Source organism: Lonchura striata, chromosome 3, assembly GCF_046129695.1.
Source record: "Lonchura striata isolate bLonStr1 chromosome 3, bLonStr1.mat, whole genome shotgun sequence".
Lineage (NCBI taxonomy): Eukaryota > Metazoa > Chordata > Aves > Passeriformes > Estrildidae > Lonchura > Lonchura striata.
Genome location: NC_134605.1, coordinates 57,890,644 through 57,913,755, shown reverse-complemented (window position 1 = coordinate 57,913,755; position 23,112 = coordinate 57,890,644). Strand labels below are relative to the sequence as shown.

At 44.4% G+C, this 23,112-nt stretch overlaps 2 protein-coding genes across 3 annotated transcripts; both read right to left on the bottom strand.

The window, feature by feature from the left end:
* Nucleotides 1–7,510: 7,510 nt before the first annotated feature.
* PNLDC1 (PARN like ribonuclease domain containing exonuclease 1) lies at nucleotides 7,511–18,899 on the bottom strand. Of its 2 annotated transcripts, none has more exons than XM_077782198.1 (19): nucleotides 18,785–18,899; nucleotides 18,244–18,301; nucleotides 18,054–18,127; nucleotides 17,109–17,142; nucleotides 16,874–16,997; nucleotides 16,162–16,250; nucleotides 15,779–15,882; nucleotides 14,358–14,437; nucleotides 13,252–13,389; nucleotides 12,612–12,681; nucleotides 12,274–12,359; nucleotides 12,012–12,067; nucleotides 10,898–10,965; nucleotides 10,006–10,059; nucleotides 9,754–9,796; nucleotides 9,135–9,234; nucleotides 8,509–8,684; nucleotides 8,245–8,343; nucleotides 7,511–7,709 (listed from the first exon to the last, which is right to left on the bottom strand). In XM_077782198.1, the coding sequence occupies exons 1-19, from the start codon at nucleotides 18,858–18,860 to the stop codon at nucleotides 7,643–7,645; spliced, it is 1,596 nt and encodes a 531-aa protein (XP_077638324.1). In that variant the 5' UTR covers nucleotides 18,861–18,899; the 3' UTR covers nucleotides 7,511–7,642. The 2 variants fall into 2 exon arrangements, with proteins under 2 accessions (XP_077638324.1, XP_021396315.2); XM_021540640.2 differs by having other exon boundaries at nucleotides 10,898–10,962.
* An 870-nt stretch (nucleotides 18,900–19,769) lies between these two features.
* Nucleotides 19,770–22,962, bottom strand: MRPL18 (mitochondrial ribosomal protein L18). Its single transcript, XM_021540546.3, has 4 exons — nucleotides 22,846–22,962; nucleotides 22,237–22,417; nucleotides 20,511–20,745; nucleotides 19,770–20,252 (listed from the first exon to the last, which is right to left on the bottom strand). Exons 1-4 carry the CDS (start codon nucleotides 22,895–22,897, stop codon nucleotides 20,181–20,183), a joined length of 540 nt encoding a protein of 179 aa, XP_021396221.1. The 5' UTR covers nucleotides 22,898–22,962; the 3' UTR covers nucleotides 19,770–20,180.
* Between the last annotated feature and the right edge of the window lie 150 nt (nucleotides 22,963–23,112).

Sequence of the window (23,112 nt, the reverse complement as noted above, 5' to 3'; positions counted from 1 at the left end):
TGAAAGAAGATGAGATGTGGAGAAACCATTTAGAGAGCCCTGCAGAAAGCCTTAATGCATGGGACATGGGGAGCAAGGTGAGAACAGAAACAGAGTCAGGGTGGGTTGGAAACCCAGAGTTACACTCTCTTGAAGGGATGCACCCTGCAGGTGGATGAGTTTTTCAGATTTTGAAGACTACAAAGACAGCAAATTGCACATTGTATTACCCAAGAAGAGTCACAGTCTTCACCAGAAGTGGATTTGAGGGGAGATGATACCAGTGGCCGGTGATGGTGTCAGATTTGCAATGTGACAAAGCCAAGCATTTTGCCATTGGCAAGGGAAAGATGTTTTTGAGGGGAAAAAAGGTAAACTTTACTTTTTCTTGTTTTCAAAAATAGTCACAGTTTTTGTGATGAAAACTCCATTTGTCAATGAATTTGAGATTTCTTGGAAAAACACCAAAACCCACTAAATCTTCTAAACTTAAATGAAATATAGCATTTCACATCTCACAAAATGGACCACAAGTGGTTACAGAACTGAAAGCTGATGCTTGGGTATTGCATGAATAAGGAGCGAAGGAAGGAATGCTCAATCCACCCTACCAGGTAGGCACCCTGCTCCTCACTAGAAAATTAAAATCACTCAGGGTCCCTGCCAGAATGATTAATGGGAAATTTCCTCCCAGTGAACAAGCCAGCTGAGCAGACTAAAGGGAGCAGAGAGGCCAGCTCAGCACAGAGGGTACTGGCACCAGTCCAGGCTGGTTCCTGCGCCTGTGACAAGCTGGGTGCAGAGTAGGACAACCATGGATGTATTCAGCTTCCTGGGACACCTGCCTGACAATGAGACCTGTGAACACAGAGCCAGAACCATCCTTACACTAGAAAGAGTGTTGGTGTCATGGGAAATCCATACTTACAGAGGAAGCTGCATTCGTTTCCAAACTTCAGAGCTGCAGGAAGAGAGTAGCAGGAAAGAAACACTGACCCTTCCTGTAGGTTGGCAGGTCCACACATCCACATCTATTGCTACAGCCCTCTTGCCCATCTCTGGTGGGATCTGTGGTGAATGTGGCAGATTAGAAGGGTCAGTATACAAAACCCTGAGAGAAGTGGTAACCTTCAGCAGGACAAATTCATGTGCAACTGAAGTGCCAAAATCTCCTGTCTAAAGACTGCTTTCCCCCTGAAGATGATCATTAGCAAAGCCTTTCACATCACCTCCAGCTCCCAGTCACCTATTCCTGCCCATTCTCTTCAAATCCAACTTTTTCTCCTAGTCCCTCTTCCTTGCTAAAGAGCAAAGCCCATCTCTCTCCTGTGCTTGCTGCTCTAGGGATATGGTGGGAGCCAAAAACCGGAAGAAGAGGGGGACCAGGGCTCACAGATTCCCAGGATATTCTGAGTTGGGAGGGACCCACAAGGATTATTGAGTTCCACTCTCAAGCAAATATCCCATACAGGGACTGAACCCACAGCCTCTGTGTTATCAGTACCAGCTGAGCAGCCTCAGGGTCAGAGTCCTCTTGCCCTAGTAGCAATGAGGCTGCTGATCCTGGCATGTGTGCCAGGAGCTCATGGCCACTGCTCTAGCACAAATGCTCATAGAAATAGCTGACAGGCAAGCACATCTTCCTCAGGAACTGCCCACAGCAAGGGGATGGGGCAGTGCTGTGTGAAGCCACAGCCACTGACAGGCACTATTTGTTCTCCTGGGTGCTTCCTTCTGCAGTTACACCACTGGAGGCATGCAGTTAAGGAGGGTAAGTTCAGTAGGGAGCAGGTGTATAATCAGAGGTGCCAGCCAGACTGTACAAGTACTTGGTAGTCTAAAGATAGTGACAGGTGCCTGTGGAACTGGGAAGAGCTCTGGTTGCAGTTCTGTTGCCCCATCATCGTGCAGTACCCTTGTGTTATGGTACATTTAGGACATTTATCAATGCAAGCCATGGAGCAAGAGCATCCCCCCTTACAGGGGTGCCTCTGGCTGCAGAGAGCCCCAAGACACTCCTCACTGAGCAGCCAGACCCAGTCCGTCCCCTGTGGACTGCCCAGCTTCTGGAGGCTGTGGGACCCCAAGGGAGGCCCAGGCATGTCTCCTGTGGCACTGCTTCCCATGACCCAGTGGCCCTGTGGATCAATTACATCAAGCTGCTTCTGTCCTGCATCCCAGGGGAGGGGGTAAATTTTGAGCACTGCAGGCAGCTGTGGGAGCCTGTGGGTTTGCAAATCCTCACAGGAATGGCATATGTAGGAATGGCAAAGTCAGTTATACATGTTTCATGCACAGGACAGATGAGCTCAGAGTGAGCAAATGCCTGTTTTGGTTAGGCTGGCTGCTCTTGTAAGCAAGCATCTCATTAAATGGTGAGGAATTAAGACAGCTGTGTTGTGAATGCAGGCAAACCCGATGGGAAGAGATGATGGTGTCTCACTCAATTCAGAAGGCTGAATGATTTCTTTATTATAATTATGCTAAAATACATTAATATACTATAAAAAGGAAGATACTAAAAACTACAAACCTACTTGTTCTAACTATATCTCTAACACAACTCATGACCCTCTCGTTTGAGTCCAGACACAGGTGGATTGGATTGGCCATCAGGCTCAATCCTCACCAGAATCCAATGAAGCAATCACCCCAGGTAAACAATTCTCCAAACACATTCCACATGAGAAAAACAAGGAGCAGAAATAGAAATAGTTTTCTCTTTCTGTCTCTCTGTGCACCTCTATGAAAAATCCTGAGAGAGAGAAAAATGTGCTGCCACACAGCTGTACCTTTGTTAACCAAAAGCTGGAGGCAAAGTAGGAATTTCTAGCAGCATCTTTTCAAGCAAGGTCAGAACATATTACAGATTTGTCCAAACACTAGTGCCAAGATTTATGGGGCCAGTAAAATAGTTTGCATTACTTCAAATTTCAAATTGAGGATTGCAGATTACTCTTCCACTGCTTATAAACCCAGGTAAACTCCAGGAGTGCTTGTGGGTAGACCAGGTCCAAACTTAGAAGTACTTTAGGGTTTCCTTAATTTTTGTGCACCTGGGTGATGTTCAATAAGCTGTCTTTAAGTTTTAAATAGCACTCTTTTTTATTTTCTTTATTTAACTGGATCTGTTTCCGCCAGGGTACCATGTGTCTCCCCTGCATAGCAGCTATTACCTTTCATGACTTCCATCCCGCAGATATTTTAAAAGCCAGCCTAACCTACATCACTGACATGAGACTCTTTGCCAAGACACTTGCTGTTGCCATTTTCTTTTAAAGTTTGGCCACAGAAGGCAAATGGATTAACACAGCCATCTCCAGAAACAGGAGAATGAGTACCAATCACTCCTGAGTCTGGAGGGGGTCCTTAGCTGTCCTGAATGGGGAGAAAGGGGTGCAGGTGTCCCGTCTTCATTTTACCTTTGATGAAACATCTGTCTGTTTATGTGCTCATTTGGCTGGAGAAAGTCCAAGAGGATTCAACTACTCATCTGCTTGTTAGCATGCTGATGGGATTTGAATCCACTTTCTCTGAGGATGTCTCATTCCCCTGCCCAAGGTGCAGGGCAGAGATCTGAATGTCAGGTGGGAGTGTTCCTGCATACTGTGTCCGTGCTTAAAAGGGAGCAACCCCAGCCCAGCTACCCCTCAGACATGGGACTGTGCCAAGATCCTTCCCAGAAGGCAAGCCCAAAGGCACTCCCGTAACACTTAAGCACTGGTTTTGTTAAAACTAGTTAAAACCACAAGCTTGAACAAGGTAGTTTCTGCAGCAAGAGAAAACATTGGGCATAAACTCTCCCTCATCCTCCATGCATCCTAACTACTACAACTCTTCTCCACTTTTCGTAGCTTCCTGCCTTGCAACAAACTCACAGCTCCTCGGGGGCCTCTGGAAAAAATCTTTTCATAGCTTCTGCCTACATACATTCTCCTTCCAGTCTGTGCACCACAGCAATCCTTGGCCATGTTCTGTGCCACAAGCTCCACCTGTCTCTGAGGGCACAGGTCCTGCTTCCCTCCCCACTGCTCAGCCACAGCTCTTGTAACACAGCACTGACACACACTCATGTGGGTCGTTCTCTGCCAGTGCTCCTGGGGATGTGTGGTGACAGCTCTGCAGGACAGCCAGCACAGGTACCAGCCACGCCACACCTCCAGCAGGACCAAGGGATCAGAGGTCTGGGCTCTCCCCAGCACCGCTGGTCTGTATGGCCTTTCAGGTGGCACTGGGCTGGTGCAACATTCCTCTTCCAAGGGTCCCTTGTGTCAGACTGGGTACAGTCACCCCCTCCTCCTCAAGCATAAGGGTTGTTGAAAGAAATACACCCATGGCATTTCATGCACTGCCCTTTCGCTCAACCTTCCTTGGGGGGATTCTCCAGTGCTGGGACTACAGCAACCAGTGGAGAGGGGGCTGTTGGGATAACCCATGGGAAAAAGGGAGATAAAAACCAGAAAATAAGAGTCAGATTTGTTGCTGCATATAAAAGAACACCACAAAAACATGTTAACAGAGCAGTTGCACAGTAGGGTTTTCCCATGTCTAAAGCATATGGAAACTCTGTCAGTCTCTTCATAAGCACACCAAGTTTGGCCCAGCTGTGATGCTGCAGTACAGCCAAAGCCGTTCTGGCTTATGAAGGAACCTCCCACCAAGGGGCTGAGCACTGCTGGCACTTGGCAGCAGGCTGTTGCACTTCATTCAGCCAGCAAGACATCTGCAACCTCACTGTTCCAAGGGTTTCTGCTATGATGTCTTTTGAATGAAAACATACTGTGAAGAACTGTTGGTTCATGCCATTTGGAAACAGAACTACAAAAAATTGTCTTCTATATGGAAAAATTATATTTTCAGAGAGGTAAATCCTGCTCTCCTGTCCTCCAGTGCCAGCGGGAATCTGGCCTATTACCACTGAAGCCATGAGCAGCAGCAAGAACAAAGGAATATTTGGAGTAGTTCTGCCTTTACCATGCCTTCTCACTAGAGACGTTATATCAAAACCCACATATTTAATCTTGAACACATTAAAAAATATCAATGTATCAAAAATCAAATTGTTCTTGTAAATAAATACATTCTGATCTGCAGTGTTCCATTTTCAGGGCTGTATTTTTAGCATACACCTTCACAACTTGAATTTTAACATTTTTTTCCTTGAGGGTTGGAATTATCCTGTCAAGCCTTGCAGCTGAAGTACAATTTTCTCACAGAGCTAAGAGGCAGGTGTGCTGTAACTGCTGCTGGGGACTGCTGTGGTTTTACCACTGTCTAAGGGAGACAGATTTGATTTTCAGAACTGCCAGCCCTCAGAACACCTCAGAAGCTCTAACAGGCATCTCTTCAGGGCCAGAGTCACAAGTCAGGTTGCACCACCATGAATTGGCTCCACAATAATCTAAATTATCTCCTACTGTCAAAATTATCTCCTCCTTGCAGGAGACAGGCAAGAACAGGCATAACCTGAAATACTTTGGATGCTTCCAGGTTCAATTAGTAAAACTCCCTAGTCTGGAGTAAAAGCAATGGCTGAGGTTGGAATGGCCAGATTGATGTATTCAAGAAGATTGTGTCTTGATCAACAGCTGCTCAGAAAAACTTGCAGCTCTGTTCCCAGGGCCAAATGTCTCTCCTCTGATTTGTTCAGCTAGCCCTCAGCTAACACATTTCATTGGAAGGGACTGCCAGTGCATCTCACTGAGCCCTCTAAGAGGCTCTACGCAGTGAGTGACCACTATTAGGGAAGGCAACTTGTTTCTGTAAATTTTTTCATTGGAAGATCAGAACATACTCAACTCGCTCTGATCTCTTCATGTTCTTACTCTGCATGTAAATTTAATTGATTTATACTAGGAATATCTAATAGTTCTACAGCAATTGTCACTTCCTTCTCCCAACTCTAAAGCAGGAAAATCAAGTCTCCCGATTCACTACACCACATTGCTACATGAGGTGTGTATTGTCTCTTGGAAATGGAAAACACATAGTCAGACCCATAGGCTATTTCTCCAAAAAGGGTGAGAGGATCTCTACTTTTGTCCACAGAGAAGTGTCTTCTCTAGAGTGTGAACCACGAGAGAGAACAGCACTGCAGAGAACTGAGTCATTATGTGTCTGTACGCCACTCTGAGAAGAAAATGGGAGGAACAAAATTTAGACAGAATTTCTTTGTTCCTTCAAAGTGCATGCTCTCTTAGAAACTCCTGGGCTTCTCACAGGTAACAGCACCTGTATCTTCATGATCCCCAGGCAGTAAAGAATAGATACAAGTGAGGCTTTCTCTCCCCACATTCAAATAGCTAGCTGAAACCAGATCTCAGAGAACAAGGGTATTGTTTCCCAAGAAGAGTGTTTTTATGTGAAAACACATGCTACTGTGTGTAACATCCAGTGAAAATCTTCCTAAACCTACACAACGCAAAGAGCCTGTGCTTTCCTTGACAATAAGGGGGGTGTCTAATGATGCTAGAAGACAAGCTAACATTACATAATAAGCAGGGAGACACACCGGTACTTGAAGGAACACTGTGACAGAGAACCACGTCACTAAAGAATTATAGAAAAGGTCATCAAGTCAGTTACTTGTCTTGTAGGAGCTCATTTATGAAACAAGAGGTGTAAACCACAGCTGTGCAGAACTTGAGAACCACATCTGAAGATGTGCTGCCATCCTCCCAAGAGCAGCAGGCCCTCAGCAGCAGAGAGCACGTGATCCTCAGGCACACCGCAGTGCTGTGCTGCTGCCTTAAGGTCCCCTGCAGCAACTCCCACATTACAGTCAATTAAAGGCAGATTCTGCCTATTAGATGAGCATGGGCCCCATCCAATTAAGTCTGACTAATGACATCTAAGAACCATTATATGAAAACTCTGGGTAAACAGGTTATTTTTAAGAAGAGGAGATTAATAATAAAAAAAAAATCTCTGAAGACCAAATTCCCTGGATTGACAAATACTCCATTTGTATCAAGAGAAACTGATCCACAAACCATGTCTCATGCTACTTTGGATAAAGGACTGCTCACATGCCTAGCACTAGAAGCAAGTAGAAATGTATGCTGACTCACCTGACCTCTGTATACTCCACAAATTGGAACCTCAGCCACACTGCCACTGAAAATACCACTGCATGATACTGCACTGACAGCACTGCAAATTATTTACTATTCCCCAGAACTGTCATGAGCCCCAAGAGTGGATTCTACATCAACTCTGCATGTTTTCATTTGGTAAACAGTGACATTTCCCCTGCTTTACAACTGAAACTAAAAATAGCATCTTTAATTTCATAACTTCCTGAACTTTTACAGAAATGTGTTTTATGCAGCAAGCACCGCCACTGGGAACAAACTGAGGGTATGAATAGCTGTGAAGAACCTACACAGGACCAAAGTAAATTAGGCATTGAAACAATCATCTCTCCCTTCAGGAGGAGATGATGCTTTGAGCAGATTACAAAATACCACAAATTGCAAAGCATCACACCCCCTTCAAAAAACAGATTTCCAAGAAAACAATTCAAACAGTATTCAGTTTTGGGGTTTTTCCTGTTCTTTTTTTTTTTTTTCTCATTTTATTGAATGAAACAAAACAAAACAGACAAACACAAGAAATAACATCAGTGCTTCTCCCATCTCATTTCTACAGTAGTCCTTTAGAGTCAACAGCTGCGAGTTCCTCCAAGCACAAAGGCCAAGAGAGACCACAGTGCCACAATACCAGAGATTCTAGGAGACAAGAATAATAAAATGCTGTTAGGCTACTTATGTGTATGGCTTATTTTTTTATTTATTAAGTGCTTAAATTCTTTTTCAAACTATGTCAAGGCAGAGCATCACTGTCACCACCTCACAAGAGCGGTGCACTTTGAATACGGAATTCTCTCCCACTACCAAGCTTTCAACTCAGCTGTAGAAAAAAACCCACATCCATCCCACACCTGAGATTCTGCCTCCCTCTCATTGAGCTTATTAGAGCTGCTACTACAGCTCATTAAGACTACCACCTCTCTGCTGTGACAACACATCCGTAGTTTTGTGCTATCCTCGGGGTAACATTCCTTGGTTAACCCTAAGAGAGATAAAAGTCCAGTCACCCAGGGCTGAAAGCTCACAAGCAGCCACCCAGCACCTGCTTCTGAGTCCCCTGTTCTTCTGAGGGGCTGGCAGGAGGACACTGCAAACACGAGACAGCTGTGCCAGGGCCTCGGACCTGAAAGGAATGTTCCCCCCGCCGCCCCACTCCCGTGCTCCCACAACTCACTGCAGCAGGCAGTTCACGCTCGGCGAGTGCCTCCAGTGGCGATAGACCGAGACCTGCAGGTGAGGGTGGTGCCTGTAATCCCGCAGGACGAGCCTGACGCTGCAATGAAAGCACGGCTGGAGCTCAGCCCGCAGGCTGCTTACAGCACCCCACAGCTCAGGGCAGGAATTTCTATCCAAGAGCTGTCACAGCAGAGAGAGGGTGGGACGAAGGCCTGGATCAGAGGAAGAGAGGACTGAGAGTTAAGGCTTTCTGATCACTTACTGCTTGTATTTGTTGGAGAGCAGAATGAACTGGTTCTTTGAAAGCCGTCTGACATCAAAGCGACAATGAGCTTTAAACTCTTGGTAAATCTGTTTCTCGGTCAGCCCTGGCCAGCCTCGGACATGGACAACCAAGGCAGGGGGATGACGGCAAGGAGAATCTTCCCCAGAAAAATTCTGGAAAATGTGCAATATTGAGACATATCTGAATTTGGAAATACTATAGAGGAACTATTAATATAATCAGAAAATATGCAGAACATTATTAATAAATTGCAGGTTGTATAATACTGCTGTTGGTGTAATTTTTTTTTCCCCCTAAATTTTTTTCTCGTCTAAATATTGTTATATAAGCAAACTGTCACGAATACCATGAACAAACTCTGAGAAACAGCAATGTAAACTGGCTAATGCCATCTTACAGAACAACAGCATAAATACATTTTGCAAAGCAGAAAATCAACTCATTGGCCATTTTAAAAGGTCCACTGCATCACCTGTATGATGACAATTTCTGCCAAGGTGGGCCCCAGCACCAGTGGATTCCTCTCCTCTAAGGAAGCCACAAGGTAGGCTACTGACCTATGCACCCCACAAACAGGTCACAGACCTGCAATTCATACGCACAATGCTTGAAACACCACCTCGGATGAAATTCACTTTGTTCACATGCTCAGCTAACACGGTGAGATACTGCGAGAAAGAAGGCTCAGCCTCCACCACATCACTAAATCAGAAAACAAAAGAGAACAAAGTTTTGGTTCTCCAGTGCTCCACTGCTACACAGCGTGAAGCTCTTCAACTAGTGATAGAATAGATATTTCAGATCTTAGTATCATCCGACAGAAGTCAAAAAGCTGCAAGAAAGGGAAGGGAACTTAACTGAAGGCACTGATTCACAGAGATTTCAAAAATGGAAACTAATGGAAAATTATTTGACCCTTACCCAAGTGAACTGAACTTGAGAGAGCTTGTTCAAGAATAAAGAAGTCACAATGTCATTTCCCGACCTCTGAGCCATCACATGGCCCCTGATTTCATTTTTAAAATGTCAGCTTTGACATAAAACTACTACTTTCAGATTTATAAAATAAAAATCTAATTAGAACATGACATTTCCAATAACACTTTCTTTTGTCCAAAAGGAAGGCCAGCCTACGAAACAAAAAGAGCAAACAGAAGACAGTTTTCCATAGGAGAAACATCCTTTGTAATGCAATTTTCAGTCAATACAAACATTACTCACTCTGTGGATCTGCACAGTAGCAAATGAGCTGACATAAGAAGAACTAGAGAAAGGAATAATGAGGTGGCATTAGAAGAAAGCTAGAGAAACACTGCTAAATACATAGAAAGCAAAAATGCATTGAAGTGTAGCTAAGTTACTAAGAGCAACAGACTGTGTATAAACAAATATTTCTTAGCATCAAATAGATCTAGAGAGAAGACTGCCAAATTCCAACACAAACTCTGAAGGAGTTTTTAAGAAGCATTTTACCTGAACCACAGAGAAATGCATCATAGCCAGCCTCATGAGGAGATTTCTTCTCAGCTGTAAGTGTACAACAAAATGAGGAAGAAGTAAACACATCTAGCATGCTGTGAAAACTACTACACTGCAGAGTCCTAATTCATAAGATCCACTATTCTGCAGGTCATTTTCCCCCTCCCTCAGCTCTATTTCCTTTCTCATCCTGAAAACTTTACACTCAGTAAAGTCTGTGCTTCTAGCATGCATTTTAGAACAACACCAAAAAAGCAGCAGCAGTTACATGAATGTCTGAAAAGCTTAGCAAGACGCACATTTTAAAAAATTTAACTTTTATGAAAGTCTAAACCAAACTGTGTCTTCTATGTTATCGATGGTATGGGAACCATTTCAAAACACAGGCGGTCCTGTGCTGCAGGACACGATGCTACCAGGAGAAGACAGAAAACATCTGCCTCAAAGCCAGTATCACACCATGTCCTGGACACAACCTCCTGCACAGGCATCACTTAACCCTGCACACCAGCCACCAAGCTCCTGTTACTATGCCATTAGTTCCTTCTACCTTCCCTTCTAAGACAACTGTTTCCCATCTCCCCTTGACCTTTCAAGGGCTCCTGACTTCACAGCCCATGTCAGGTTCAGTCCAGCCCAGCACAGTGTAAATGCTGTTTGTACTGGCAGCATGAGGCAAATCTGCCCTGCATTACCCTCAGCAGCTACCAGGGACATGCAGAACACAGATCTTGGGAGCCCAGGCTCTGGGTCTGGACAAAAATGCGTATCAGCAACTCTGGGCAAATTCAGCAGACCCACTGGCATTCCCTCATGCTTTGAGGTCACCCACAGAATACAACAAACCTCTTTTCATCTGTCTCTGAAGATTTGCTTAAGAACATACCGTATCTTGAGCATCCACTTGCAAGAGATATAACAGGGCACGGTGGACCTTTGGGATTCAGGTTGCTGCTGAAGACAAGTGGATGTGTGATATTTTTGTCTTTCCTCAATATGTTAGAGAAAAGTTACTGTTCTCTAGTGAGCTGTAGCTTCATTTCAGAAAAAGCTGCTGGAGACTTTAAAATGAACTTTGGTAGGCCTCTAGGAAAAGGCCAAAATACTTGAGTAATATCTACCAGTTTTCTTCCTGAAAACTAACTCCTAAATACTTTCTTAGTCTGTTCCCTCACTCAAAACTTGTAAGCAGCAAATCTGTTCTAATTGCTTACAAAAAGCAATGTGAACAGAACTAAAACAGGAGGGAAAGAGATTTACTAGATAGTTCTATTTGAATGGGGAACCCTGGAGGTTAATCAGATATCCTGGAATGACTGAAATAAAACAAAGAACAATCAAGCAGAATATGCAGTCTGAAATTGCTAATAAACAAACCCTCAGAATCCCAGTACTGTTTTTAAAAAAATATTAATTTTGCATCTCCTTCTTGGGACTAGATGGAAACAGGAAACAGGCAAAATTTTCACTTCCTTAGCAAAATTTGCATGGAAAAAAATTAATTCACAAAAGAAGCATGACATAAGTCTCCTACCACATCATGACTAAGCTCATGATGTTGAGATACAAAACCTACTCATGTGCTCCATTTGAACATTGTCTTTAGTTACTGCTTTGGGCTCAATGCAGCTCACACTTAGGACAGGCTTTTGAAATTAGGATGTATGTTCACCAAGAACTGCATCTTACTCATTTCAGAACATGACATAAGCAACATAATTCTCAAGCTGCGTGTATGGCTGTATGCAAACCAAATTTGTAACCAATGAAATAATGGCAATTCAATGTGAGAAGTGACTCAGTCAGAACAAATAATTTACTACACAATTCCTTTATAAGAAAGATGTGCAAATCCTTTGCTCTTAAATTTAGAAAGACAAAGATCCAATTGAAAAACATTTGAAAGGAGGGAAAGTATGAACACGAGAAATGGCTGACTGTGAAATATCTTTCCAAAGAAAACACAGGGATTGCTGAAAGCTCTATTGGCCACTACCTACCTGCATAAAACTGCATATGCCTCCATAAGACTAGATACTCGAGGAAACAGAAATTTCTATAAAAGAAGAATGTATTAGAAAACCAACCATGGCAGACCTTATGGTGAGTTCAATTACCTACATTGCTAATTTGTTAAATGAGATCTAAAATTAGAGAACTGCTTGCAGTTCTATTATTATCACAGGGCACTGAGGAAAGATATCCTCTCTCTTGGGTGAAAGACAAGTTTAAACTTCAAACAAAAAAACCTGTGCATCTCACCTTCTGCACAGATTTTGTTACAGTCTTGGTGTCTATGATGACAGGAAACAGATTGTGAATATTCCTTTTAAACTCCTCATAGCTTTCTGAAAGCAAAGCACACATGAAGAAAGACATCAGGAAACTGGGGAAAATCCAATGCAACTGCAAAGTAATAGAAAAGAGAAGTGACAGCAGGCAATGATGCCCTCTCCAGCATTTAGAACTCAGAAGAGGCAACCAGCCCTGCTGATAGCTAAATCCTACAGGTGTCTGTGGTGGCAAGTTGCCACTGCACCTCCTGTTCCACCCCCAGTGCAAAGATAGCAGCCTGAGACAGCAACTACGCAAAGCAGTACCTGGGAGGGGCCTGTAGAACTTGTCATGAAGATGCATAAGGTCCATAAGCATGTTGTGTCCCACCAGGGGCTATGGGAAGAATATAAACATAACAGCCCATTGGAGCACATTTCTGAAGAGAGCTCAGAGATGAACAACACAGGCACAGTCAAGAGCTGTAACCCTTTCCTCCAGCAGACAGCATCCACACACACTTGCACAGGAGCCATTCAGACTGCAAGGCTCACAGGAGGACTACTGACTTCAGGAAATCAGACTTGTGGACTCTCTGAGAGGCTATTGTAGCAGCAGCATTCTATATTCAGTGGGCCTAAGGAGCTAAGTGGATTCAGGGTTCAGCTGAACAAGATTCCAGCCATCAGATTTATATGTTCATGCGCAAGTCCTCTAAAGCTGAAATCCATTTGATAAGCTGCATACAAAACGTAAGAATTTCCACACAAAGTCAGACCAATGGTCCACATGGTCCAATAAACTGGTCTGTTGCATGCTGAAAAGCACAGCTTGCCCAAAAGGCAAGAATCTGCTCAGCTTTCTTAGATGGTGAGTCAAACTGTAACACCAGGATTTTTAAAGTTGCATTTAACACAGCAAAATTAAAAAGAGATTAATAATAAGAGTAGGGTTAAGGCATTTTACCTTCTTGACTTTAACAAGTATTTGGAAGAGATTGGTGAAGCCCCGAGCAGACAGGAGAATTAGCTTTTTCTGACAGTGGTCATCAGAAGAGTTCTCCAGAAGCCGACGATGCTCTGGACTCACTTTTTTCACCATCACCTGAAAAGAGAAGTCAGTATCTCAGCCTCCCATGTTAGTTGTATGTACATGGCTTACTGAGGTTCAGTAATGCTGAGGTCAAGTTCAGCTTCAAGCCACTGAAGGACAGAAAAATTCCATCCCCTGGGACCTTGGGACTGTCTCAGTTCTATATGGAGATCAGTGCCCCAGTAACTTAACAGGCTTGCTGAAAGTGAGTCTTAATTGTGCTTCTCTACTTAAAATGACAAAAGTGCTTTTTTGAGCACAAATTAACCTAATTCAATTTACTTGATACCAATATGGTAAGTTCATGGTACCAAAAACCCAGAAACAAACAGCAATCATACAAGCTGAGTCCCCAAAGGCAATGCTTCAGATGAGAAGGCTGGGTAAATCTGACATTCTGGGGGCATTAGTTATCAGACCAAAGTAGGACTAATGCAAAAAAAAGATTTCTGTAAGCTAATTCTAAACAACTGACTGATATCATACCAATAACCCATAGCCCATAGTTTGAGAAGTTCACAACCATAGTTTTAATACAGAAACTATTGCACTGAATGTAAAATACTGGTAGCAAAACAGCAAATCACAGAGTAAAAGTCTTCAAAGCAGCTTCATGGCAGAAGTCAGCAAAGGAAAACCACAGAAAACACTAAAACTGTACATTCTTGTAGAGGTATTGAAGGAGGGACTAAATAAAGTCTGAAGACACAGAGAGGGTGTCTCCAGAAGTGCTCCAAGGACAAGCACTTTGATTTAAAGGGATTTTGAGGTTACAAGACAAACAGAAACCAGAGTTGCTCGGTTTTCTGTATCCCTTTTCTTAGGATCCCACAATCAACATATCCTTTGTCATTGTCTCCTCCTCCTCCTTGACCCTACCATTAAAAGTACAAGCAACATTTCAGAGTCCCTGCAAGAATGCTGGTCCTATCTGCCTAGAGAGAAATCCTCCTTTCAAAAGGTCCACATTTCCATCTCACCTTCTTGTCTTCAAGAGGCTCTGTCCAAACATTTTCAAGAGCCTGCCTCAGAACCAGCTGAACTTCAATCATATGATAGCCTATGACACACAAAAAAAAGGCCTTAGAAACTTCAGAGGTGCAGACAAGCCCATTAAGGAAAACACATCATTCCTCTAGACAGACGGACTGACTTGTCTCCCCCCCAACATACAGAAAATATTCCTCAACATATGATCCTGGTACGTTACCATACACAATGACTGAAAGAAAACAAAACAAACAAAAACACACACACACACAAAAAAAAAAAAAAAAAACCAACAAAAAACAACAATAACAAAACACCACTACCAAAAAAAACCCCACAAACCCACAGAAATAAACAAAACACAAAAAAAACCCCCAAAAATCACAGTGAAAAAAATCAGGAAAATGAGCTTTTGTAAGGATACTGAGGAAAGGAAAATATTAATTGAAGAGGGAGGAAGGCTACTACTCTGAAAAAGACATTCTCTGGTTTTGGACAGTTTCAGAGCAACAGACCCAGAAGCCAAGCACACAAAGAATAGCAAAGCATTTTCCCCCACAGCTGACAAGGAACTAATCCAGTCCTCTTCTGAATAGAATTAAAAGAGACATCTGAATCAGTCTTCTTGACTACTTAAATAAATGTCTTTCTTAACACGTGCTAACCAGTGCCAGACTCTTAAAGTATCAGTATCATATCTAGCTGACAAAGCAGATAAAAAGCACAGCACACCACCCCTCCTATTGCATACTCGGCAAAAAAAGCCAACAGACAAAGCCTTGACTACTCCTAACCTTTTCTATATTTTATTCCATGACCCAGAAATTTTGGGTTCTGTGAGTAAACCTACAAATTATTCCCTGCAAAAATTCCCTGTTGTTCAAGTCAGCACAGAAGTTCCTCAGCTCTGCTAAAGTGCTCCCAAATCTTAACACACAGGGAAAGTGGCCATAGTGGCATATATGTGTCCCTGTGGGGCTTCCTCTTGCTCCAATGAGAGGGACTCAACTCTGAAAGGAGAGGAAGAAAATAAAACAAAAAACTAGATCACCCAGAATTTAAAACATGTAAAACATCATCCCAATTCAGAGTAACTACAAATTCTTCAGTTCAGAAGAAGCACAGAATGGAAGTCAATTACCACAAAGCATGCTCCCAGCATCCAGACATCCGCTTCAGCTTCAGAAAAACCCACCACCCCAACAGAGCAGTGCAGAAGAGCCCAGAGATGAACTCCTGACGGGAGCTAAAGTATAAACTGGGATAAAGAGTTGTAAAGGCAGGATGGGCACTGGTGCTTTCCCTCTCAATAGAGCAATTTAACAAAGAAAGGACAATTATAGCCCCAGAGGTTCACAAGAAATTATGAACCCAGAGCCCACAGATACCAAAGAGAGGCACTGTTTCATACCATTCAGATCCTGCAGAATCATAGTATCCTCTTCTTTAGCTGCAACTATCCAAGAGGTAACTTCATCAATAACTTTCTTCAGGACATCCCTGTCCACGTTAGTGCTGGATGAGGGAAAAGAGGCAGTGTGAGAAATGCTCTTTACAGGTGAAGCCTTGTGCCTTGCTGTAGGAATGCCAAAGCTTCATTTCCCAACAAGCACCACACAATTCTCCACATAATATCCTGTGATCTCAGTCTTCCTTCAGACACCATGGCATGCTGGAACAACTGGCAGCGAGGTGTTCAGACCAACAGTTTTCAGTATTTCTACTAAATGTGATCTGAGTGAAGCTGAGCCATGAGCACAGTACTGAGGAGACACCTCTTGGAGAAGTATTCACCTGCAGACTTTCCAGGTATCGGCTAAGAGGTGCTGCCTAAGGATCTCCTCCTGTACCTCATTCATGTATGGGATTCCATCTTTGAGGAACTGAGGGGAGAAAAAATGCCAGTTTGGATACATTCCCCTGGATTTTCTCATAGCACACTAGAGAATTAGCAAGTTAAGACAAATAAACTGCAGACAATCCAACAGGTATGGAGGAAAGAAAAGAATATTTGTCAACTGTAATCAATTTTTTTTGCTCTTCTTTTACCTTTCCTTTAATAAGATGCTTCCAAGAGTCAAGAAGTCATATGCTTCCTTCCCAGAACTGCAAAACAGTACTCTTAAGGGATGATAGAGTCTGAATTTTATGGGAAAAGTGGCAATACATAGGCTGCTGGTAAACTGATACTTCTGCACCTTCATGGATAGTAAAGACACTCACCAGGGTTTGTTTAGTAAATCCTCAGTTCACCAGATATAAGGTTTTTGGGTTTTTTTGAGGGAAGAGAATCTATCTGAGGCTGCCAAGGATGTGGTTATTGCCTTTACATTAATTCAGAAAAAACAGTATTCATTACCCCTGTTTATAACAAACTGCATGATGCATTCATACTTTAGGAAGATGCTATTTACCCCAGAAACATAACATTCAGGGATACTAATCTGATTTCTTCTGCATTTGCACAGATTTCCTCTGTTCTGCACTTCTGACAGAGATTACATACCTTGTTATAGTCAAAGCCATAATGAGACAGGAACTGAATACTAGATGCAGAGACAGTGAATTCGACATCCCTTATTCCCAGTGTTGAGGGAAAGAGAAAAAAGTTGTATGAATGCACCACATACCTAAAATGAAAAGTATCTCTAGTAATTACAAGAAATAACTCTGCCCAAAGGGAATTATAAAATCTCTACTGTATTTTCCTCATTGTAACAGAAAACTGCTTTTTTACTTACTTGTCTGAATTTTCTTTTGAGAATATTGCCAGCCCTGCAAGAAAGAAACCTCTGTTGAGATGGCAGCATTTAGCTGGATGTCTACTGATAGCGTGCAAATTAGATGAGGGATGTAGGGAACCCCTCAAGAAATACATGTTTTCCATTCACATATGTCACTATGCCAATCCTAGCAGCAACTGCCAGGCCACTCCCTGGATTCCTGAGAGCTGCACAGGACAAACTTTCACTGCTATGTGGGAAAATGAGTTAAATCTGAATTAAACAACAAATAGTCGTGGCAAGAGGTGAGATGGTGATGAGTCTCTGTGCATACACAGATGAGTTTGTCAGTCCAACTACACTACAATGGTGTTTGGAACAAGCTGGGCACCACAGATGACTGAAACATGGGTTTTACTTCTCAGGGTTTTTTTTTTTGTTCTGTTAATCTCTAAAAGGCACATGAAGATACCTCAAGACTTTCAACAATATTTCAGACTGTTTTCAAGCTTGCTTCTTGAGTCTTTACTGGTTCTTAACTGCCAATAGCTCTCCTCCACAGGTCCCTTCTCATGCTGATTTGTTATTTTAGGAATAACAGAAATAGCAGCTTTTATTTTCCTCATAGTCCCCTTACTCATAATGCGCTGTATCAAATGACACAGCTTTGAACAGGAGCTGTAGTCATACGCTTCTTGCTTGCATCCTCTGTTTCAAAAGCCTTGTATTTTTAACTGTGACCTTTAAATATGGTCAACTTTAGACCCGTAAAAACTATATAGCCCACCTGACTTTATTAAAAAGCTGATAGTGTCAAACATCAGAGGGGGGAAAAACCCAACGAGCAAACGTCTCTGGAATGAGTGAATTAAGGCCAGAGCCACCTGCAGGACGAACCTGTTAGCAAAAGCAATTACCTGTATGACCTCGGGAGATTACTTTCCGTGTCAGAGCTGCACTTACCAAGCTGAACAAGAGTGAAGCGCTGAACACTCTGCCTGGCCTTCACGTACCGCTCCGCAGGGGAGTCAAACAGGCTAGGAACAAAACCAGAATTGAGGAGAGTGGACACAAGAAGGGCTGCTATGCACAGGCTGTTCTCACAGGGCTAGAGCAACAAGTCTCCCTCACATTTCAAGTCCAACAGCTTTACCTGGGCTCGTTGTTTGGCAGGGAAGTTGAATGCAAACCAGTAAACTCCATATCAAGGGCTGTTGAAGTGGAGAGAACACAAGACAATCTGAATTTGAGGCATGCACTTCACCACCACCAGCACGGGGGTCTCTCACACACTTCTCTTCTCTGTAACCTTCGTCAAACCACAGGAAGCAGGCTCAAGAGCAAAAGCTGTGGGGCTCACACCTCCAGCTGCCCCATTCCTGTGGCAGGATGAGGCAGGGACATCTCCCCCACGCCCCTCAGGAGGGGCCTGCCTCACCCTGTGCTGTGTTCGTGCCCCCACCCCGAACCCCTAACACCCTGCCCCCCCGCCCGCCAAGCCGAGGCCAGCAGGGCAGTCGGGGTTCCCTTTCCCCGTTTGAACCCCCGCGCCTCAGCGCTCGCCGTTCTGGGCGCAGCAGCGCCATGATCGGCCGCAATACCCCTCACGCCGGGCAGGTGCCAGCCGCCCCGCGCACGGCCGGCTGGGGGCCGAGGGCAGCCCGGGGGCCAGGCGAGACGCCCCCGGCGCTCACCCACGAATGCGGCGCGTTGGATGCGGCGCCTAAGGCGCGGCAGCAGCTGGGCAAAGCCCTCCGCGCCCACATCCATCGCCGCCCGGCTCGGCCCGGCCCGGCCCGGCGCGCCTGCGCTGCCCGCGGGGCGGGCCCGAGCGCGGCAAGGGATGGGAGCGGGAGCTTCGAGCGTGACCCGAGCGGTGGGAACGAAGGACGGGGAGGGTTAGGCTGGAAATCGGAGAGGCTGCGGAGCCGCCCGGCACAGCCCCCGCTCACAGGGAGCGCATGGGCAGCTCCCACTGGGCGTCTGCCGAAAATATAGATCGCACAGAGTCCGTCACCATCTGAGAGTTATTATTATGGACCAACAACTAGGTAAAAATCCAGCAAAAGTGGGGTTTTTTAATTATTATTATGCCAGTTGAATACTGAGGATTTAATACAGATGCCAGAACCGGGCCGGGCTCACCCCGCATGCTGCTGAGCACACAGCCCCGGCGTTCCCTTCTCCTGCCCCAGAGCACGCACACCAGGCAGCAGGCACAGCCCCGGCGTTCCCTTCTCCTTTCCCAGAGCACGCACACCAGGCAGCAGGCACAGCCCCGGCGTTCCCTTCTCCTGCCCCAGAGCACGCACACCAGGCAGCAGGCACAGCCCCGGCGTTCCCTTCTCCTTTCCCAGAGCACGCACACCAGGCAGCAGGCACAGCCCCGGCACACAGGCACAGGAGTTGCACTGACCAGGCTGGCCTCCCTGAACTTGCCCATCAGAGGGTTCCAACACTTTCTGTGAGGATTTCACAGCCTGGTCGTACTCGGGAGCCCTGCCGAGCCATCAGGCAGAGATGCTGACAGCACCAGCCTGTGCCAAGCAGCAGGCAGACACACAAGGGGAGAATGGGGCTTCTTGTTCCCTAAAGCAGGAATTTTTTGCAGCTTCCCTTCTTGACCTATCCATGTGGTTAAGCAGTTAGAATCTCAGGATTGCAAGGAAAGTGCAAAGATGAGTTGAGGGAGTTTAATATTTTCACTAAGACTCTGCACATTATCACAGTTATAAACATTTATGTAATGACTACATTTTGCTAGCTTAGACTGGCAGTGTACAGGGATCAAATATCAAAGCATTTCCATAGTTCAGCCTGGAACAAACAAAATCAAATATTAAAAATAAAATACATTTTTAAAACATTGAATGATTAATAAATTCTGTCAGGGTGAACTAAGTAAGTTTATTCTAGCCTTAAAGGTGTTGATCATTTTAGAATTAAGAATATGACACATTTCTATCTATTTGAAAATATTTTATTATAAGATGACACATTCCAGCTTTTTCCAGATCTGGACATTGCCTCTGTCAATACAGTAAGAAGTGATCCTTGTTCCTTGGAAAAGTCTTCCCAACTGTCTCCATTTTACCGGTAGATTCTTCGTGGCTCACGTAGAACAACACCACCCTCCTCCATAGCTTTCTCAAATTCCTGAATCTTGTTTAAAAGACAGACACAAATAAATATTAAAAAAAAAACAGCAGGACTTAAATATCAGTGGGAACATGTTATATGAGGGGCAGAAGTTAACAGCCTCATGGAAGCCTAATACCAGGAAATTCAGCTTGTCAAAGCCCTTCTGAGTGTTGCAAGGAGGGAATGTCAAGCCACATAACAAAATTAAAGGTGAAGAGAAGTAAAATTAATGCCTAAAAAGGAAAGAAGGGCCAAGGGAATAAGTAGATGGGTACTTGCCGAGTCACAATGGCGTTCCCAGGGGATAATGGCTTTAAAGTTCACAAAGTTGATTCCTGCTTCCAAACAGCGCTGTGACATTACACGGCCAAGGTTTTTGCATGCAGCTACTCCCTTGGGACTGTACAAGTGTCTCTTTATGGCCCACTCTCGGGTAGAGGCAGATACCACAACATCCCCGTTGGAGCGCTCAACAAAGGCTTCCACGTAATGCTGTGTCCGCTCAAGCCGTAATCTGAGTGCAGGAAAGAAATAACACAAGATTATAATGTCTTTTCCAGAGAACAGAGTCAAATGCTTAAATTAGTCTCTTTATGAAATAGAATTCAATGTTATTAATATATTACATTCTATTACAGTTTTGCTAATTAAGACACAAAATGGGACTCATGTTGGGAGGAAAAGGTTAAAAGCAGAAAAACAGTGAGGAGGAGTGACCTTGCAGCTGGGAATGCCAAGTCCTGGAGAATAACATTGTGGGAAACCCCACATATTATGCCTACAGTTGTTTATCCTCTGACTGTTTTGAGAAATAGAATCTCTGCATAGAGATAACATAGGTGTTTGAAGAGCCTTGGAGACACTCTCATGGACATGCTTGAGCTCCCTATTTTGAAAGAAGATCAAAGGTCAGAGATCATAAAAAGCACAGGGGAGACCATAGCATGATGGTAAACCTAAACACCCCTAATAAATGGGTGCCAACAGCAGGCTCACCACCTGCACAGACTAGGCCTAACAATGCCTGGATTCTCACCTATGTCTCCACCTGGGTGTTGCTTTAGGATCCTTCAGTTAGCAAGGTAATGAAATTAAGTGTACTGTTTGCATTTCAGCCATAGTTTTGTGGTCACTCCAACTGCCTGTGTCAACACACACAACTCCTATTGCTAGCTCAGAAGAGTGAAATTCCAAGAACAACTTCTCATCAGTTACTCAGGACCACAGTCCTACACTGCCTTGGACCAGCACCCACTCCAAACCAAGCACTGTACACCTGCACAGTGCAGAACAGATATATATGAGGGGAACTGCTCCATTAGAAATGGAATTTTAGGATCACTATGCAGTCCCTTAAAAGCTTGAGCTGACACAGTAAGTGTTGAGATCTCACAGCAACTTGTTGAGATCTGCAAGTGGTCAGAAAGTACCTCATAAGCCTCCACACATAACAGTAGAATATTTATTCGCAACTATTTCTAATTGCACTGAGATAGTATTGGCTTTCCTGGTATGAAAAAACTGGATGGGGCTCTCCCCGCAAGAACAAAATAAAGACTTTAAAATGCTAGCTTAAAATGAACTTATTTTCCAGAGAACAAATAAATTAAAACAAAACAAAACCCACAAACATAAAACAATCCCAAACAGACTATTATGGTGCCTCAAATAAAACCATGAATCATGGTAAGCACAGGAGTGAGAGAATCCTGAGTTAAAAAGCTGTTGCTGAAGCAACATTACTGTTGCCTTAACAATATATGGAAAAATCTTGATCACATATGCTTTCACATGCTACTAGTCCACTCTTCCCTGAACACAGAAGATGCCTGCTGATTAAGAAATACTAATGTGCTAACTGATTCAGAAACCCAAAATACACATTTTGTATGTGGGTTTCTGGGGTTTTTTTTGTTGTTTGTGGGGTTTTTTGGGGTTTTTGTTTTTGTTTTTTTTTCTTCTGGAGTCTTAATTTCTGGCAGTAACTTCTTGCTTCTTGACTCACCTATGCCAGAACTCACGCTTTGGCCACGTTGTCTTCCAGCCACGCTCCTTCCTAGCAAGGGCCATCTGCTCCAAGTTCCGAGGATTTCTGTTAGTGAAATTTGGGGCAACAACCTCATTTTCACTTGTGTCCACTTCAGTCTCAGTTTTGAGACTGGCTGTAGTTGATGCAAAACGAAGACCTTTGAGGGGAGAGCAGATAAAACCACCACAGATTAAAAAAAACCACGTAGTTAGGATAATGGATACAGTACAGAATAACACAGCCTACAGAAGTCTTGCATTTATTTTTTAAGCACTTAACTGATGAATGATGTCAACATGCATCCATAATTTATGAGGTGAACTGCAAGTATACTAGGGTTTCTAAACTCTATATTAAAATATAAGCTCACGCGTGACTAGGAGATCCCTAAGTCCAAAGCTTTACAAAACACTGAAAGCGAAGTACACAAGAAACCAGAGACAGCGCTACCAAATAACAAGGTATAAACCCTTCATCCGTGGCGCAGCAGCACCGCCAAGACACCGGGCCGCCGGATGGCCCCGGCAGCGCGGGGGCCGCGGAGCCGCCGCCGGGAAAGGCCGGCACGGCGAGCCCCGGGCTTACCCGCTGCACGGAGCCCGCCGGCCGCCCGCAGCAGGCGGCTGCTCAGCGCCATGGGGACCCGGAGCCGCCACGGCCGCCGCTCAGGGACACCCGGGCGCCGCCATGCGCGGGGCGGCGCTTCCCGCGGAAGCGGCCGCGGGAATTCCGCCCGCCGCCGGCGCGCTCCGGCGGGAGCGGAGCCGTGCCCCTGGGCTACGCGCGTCTCGCAAAACAGAGCAAAAAACACTGCCCCCACTCGGGGGATCATGTTTTAACTTTTCCCCGTGG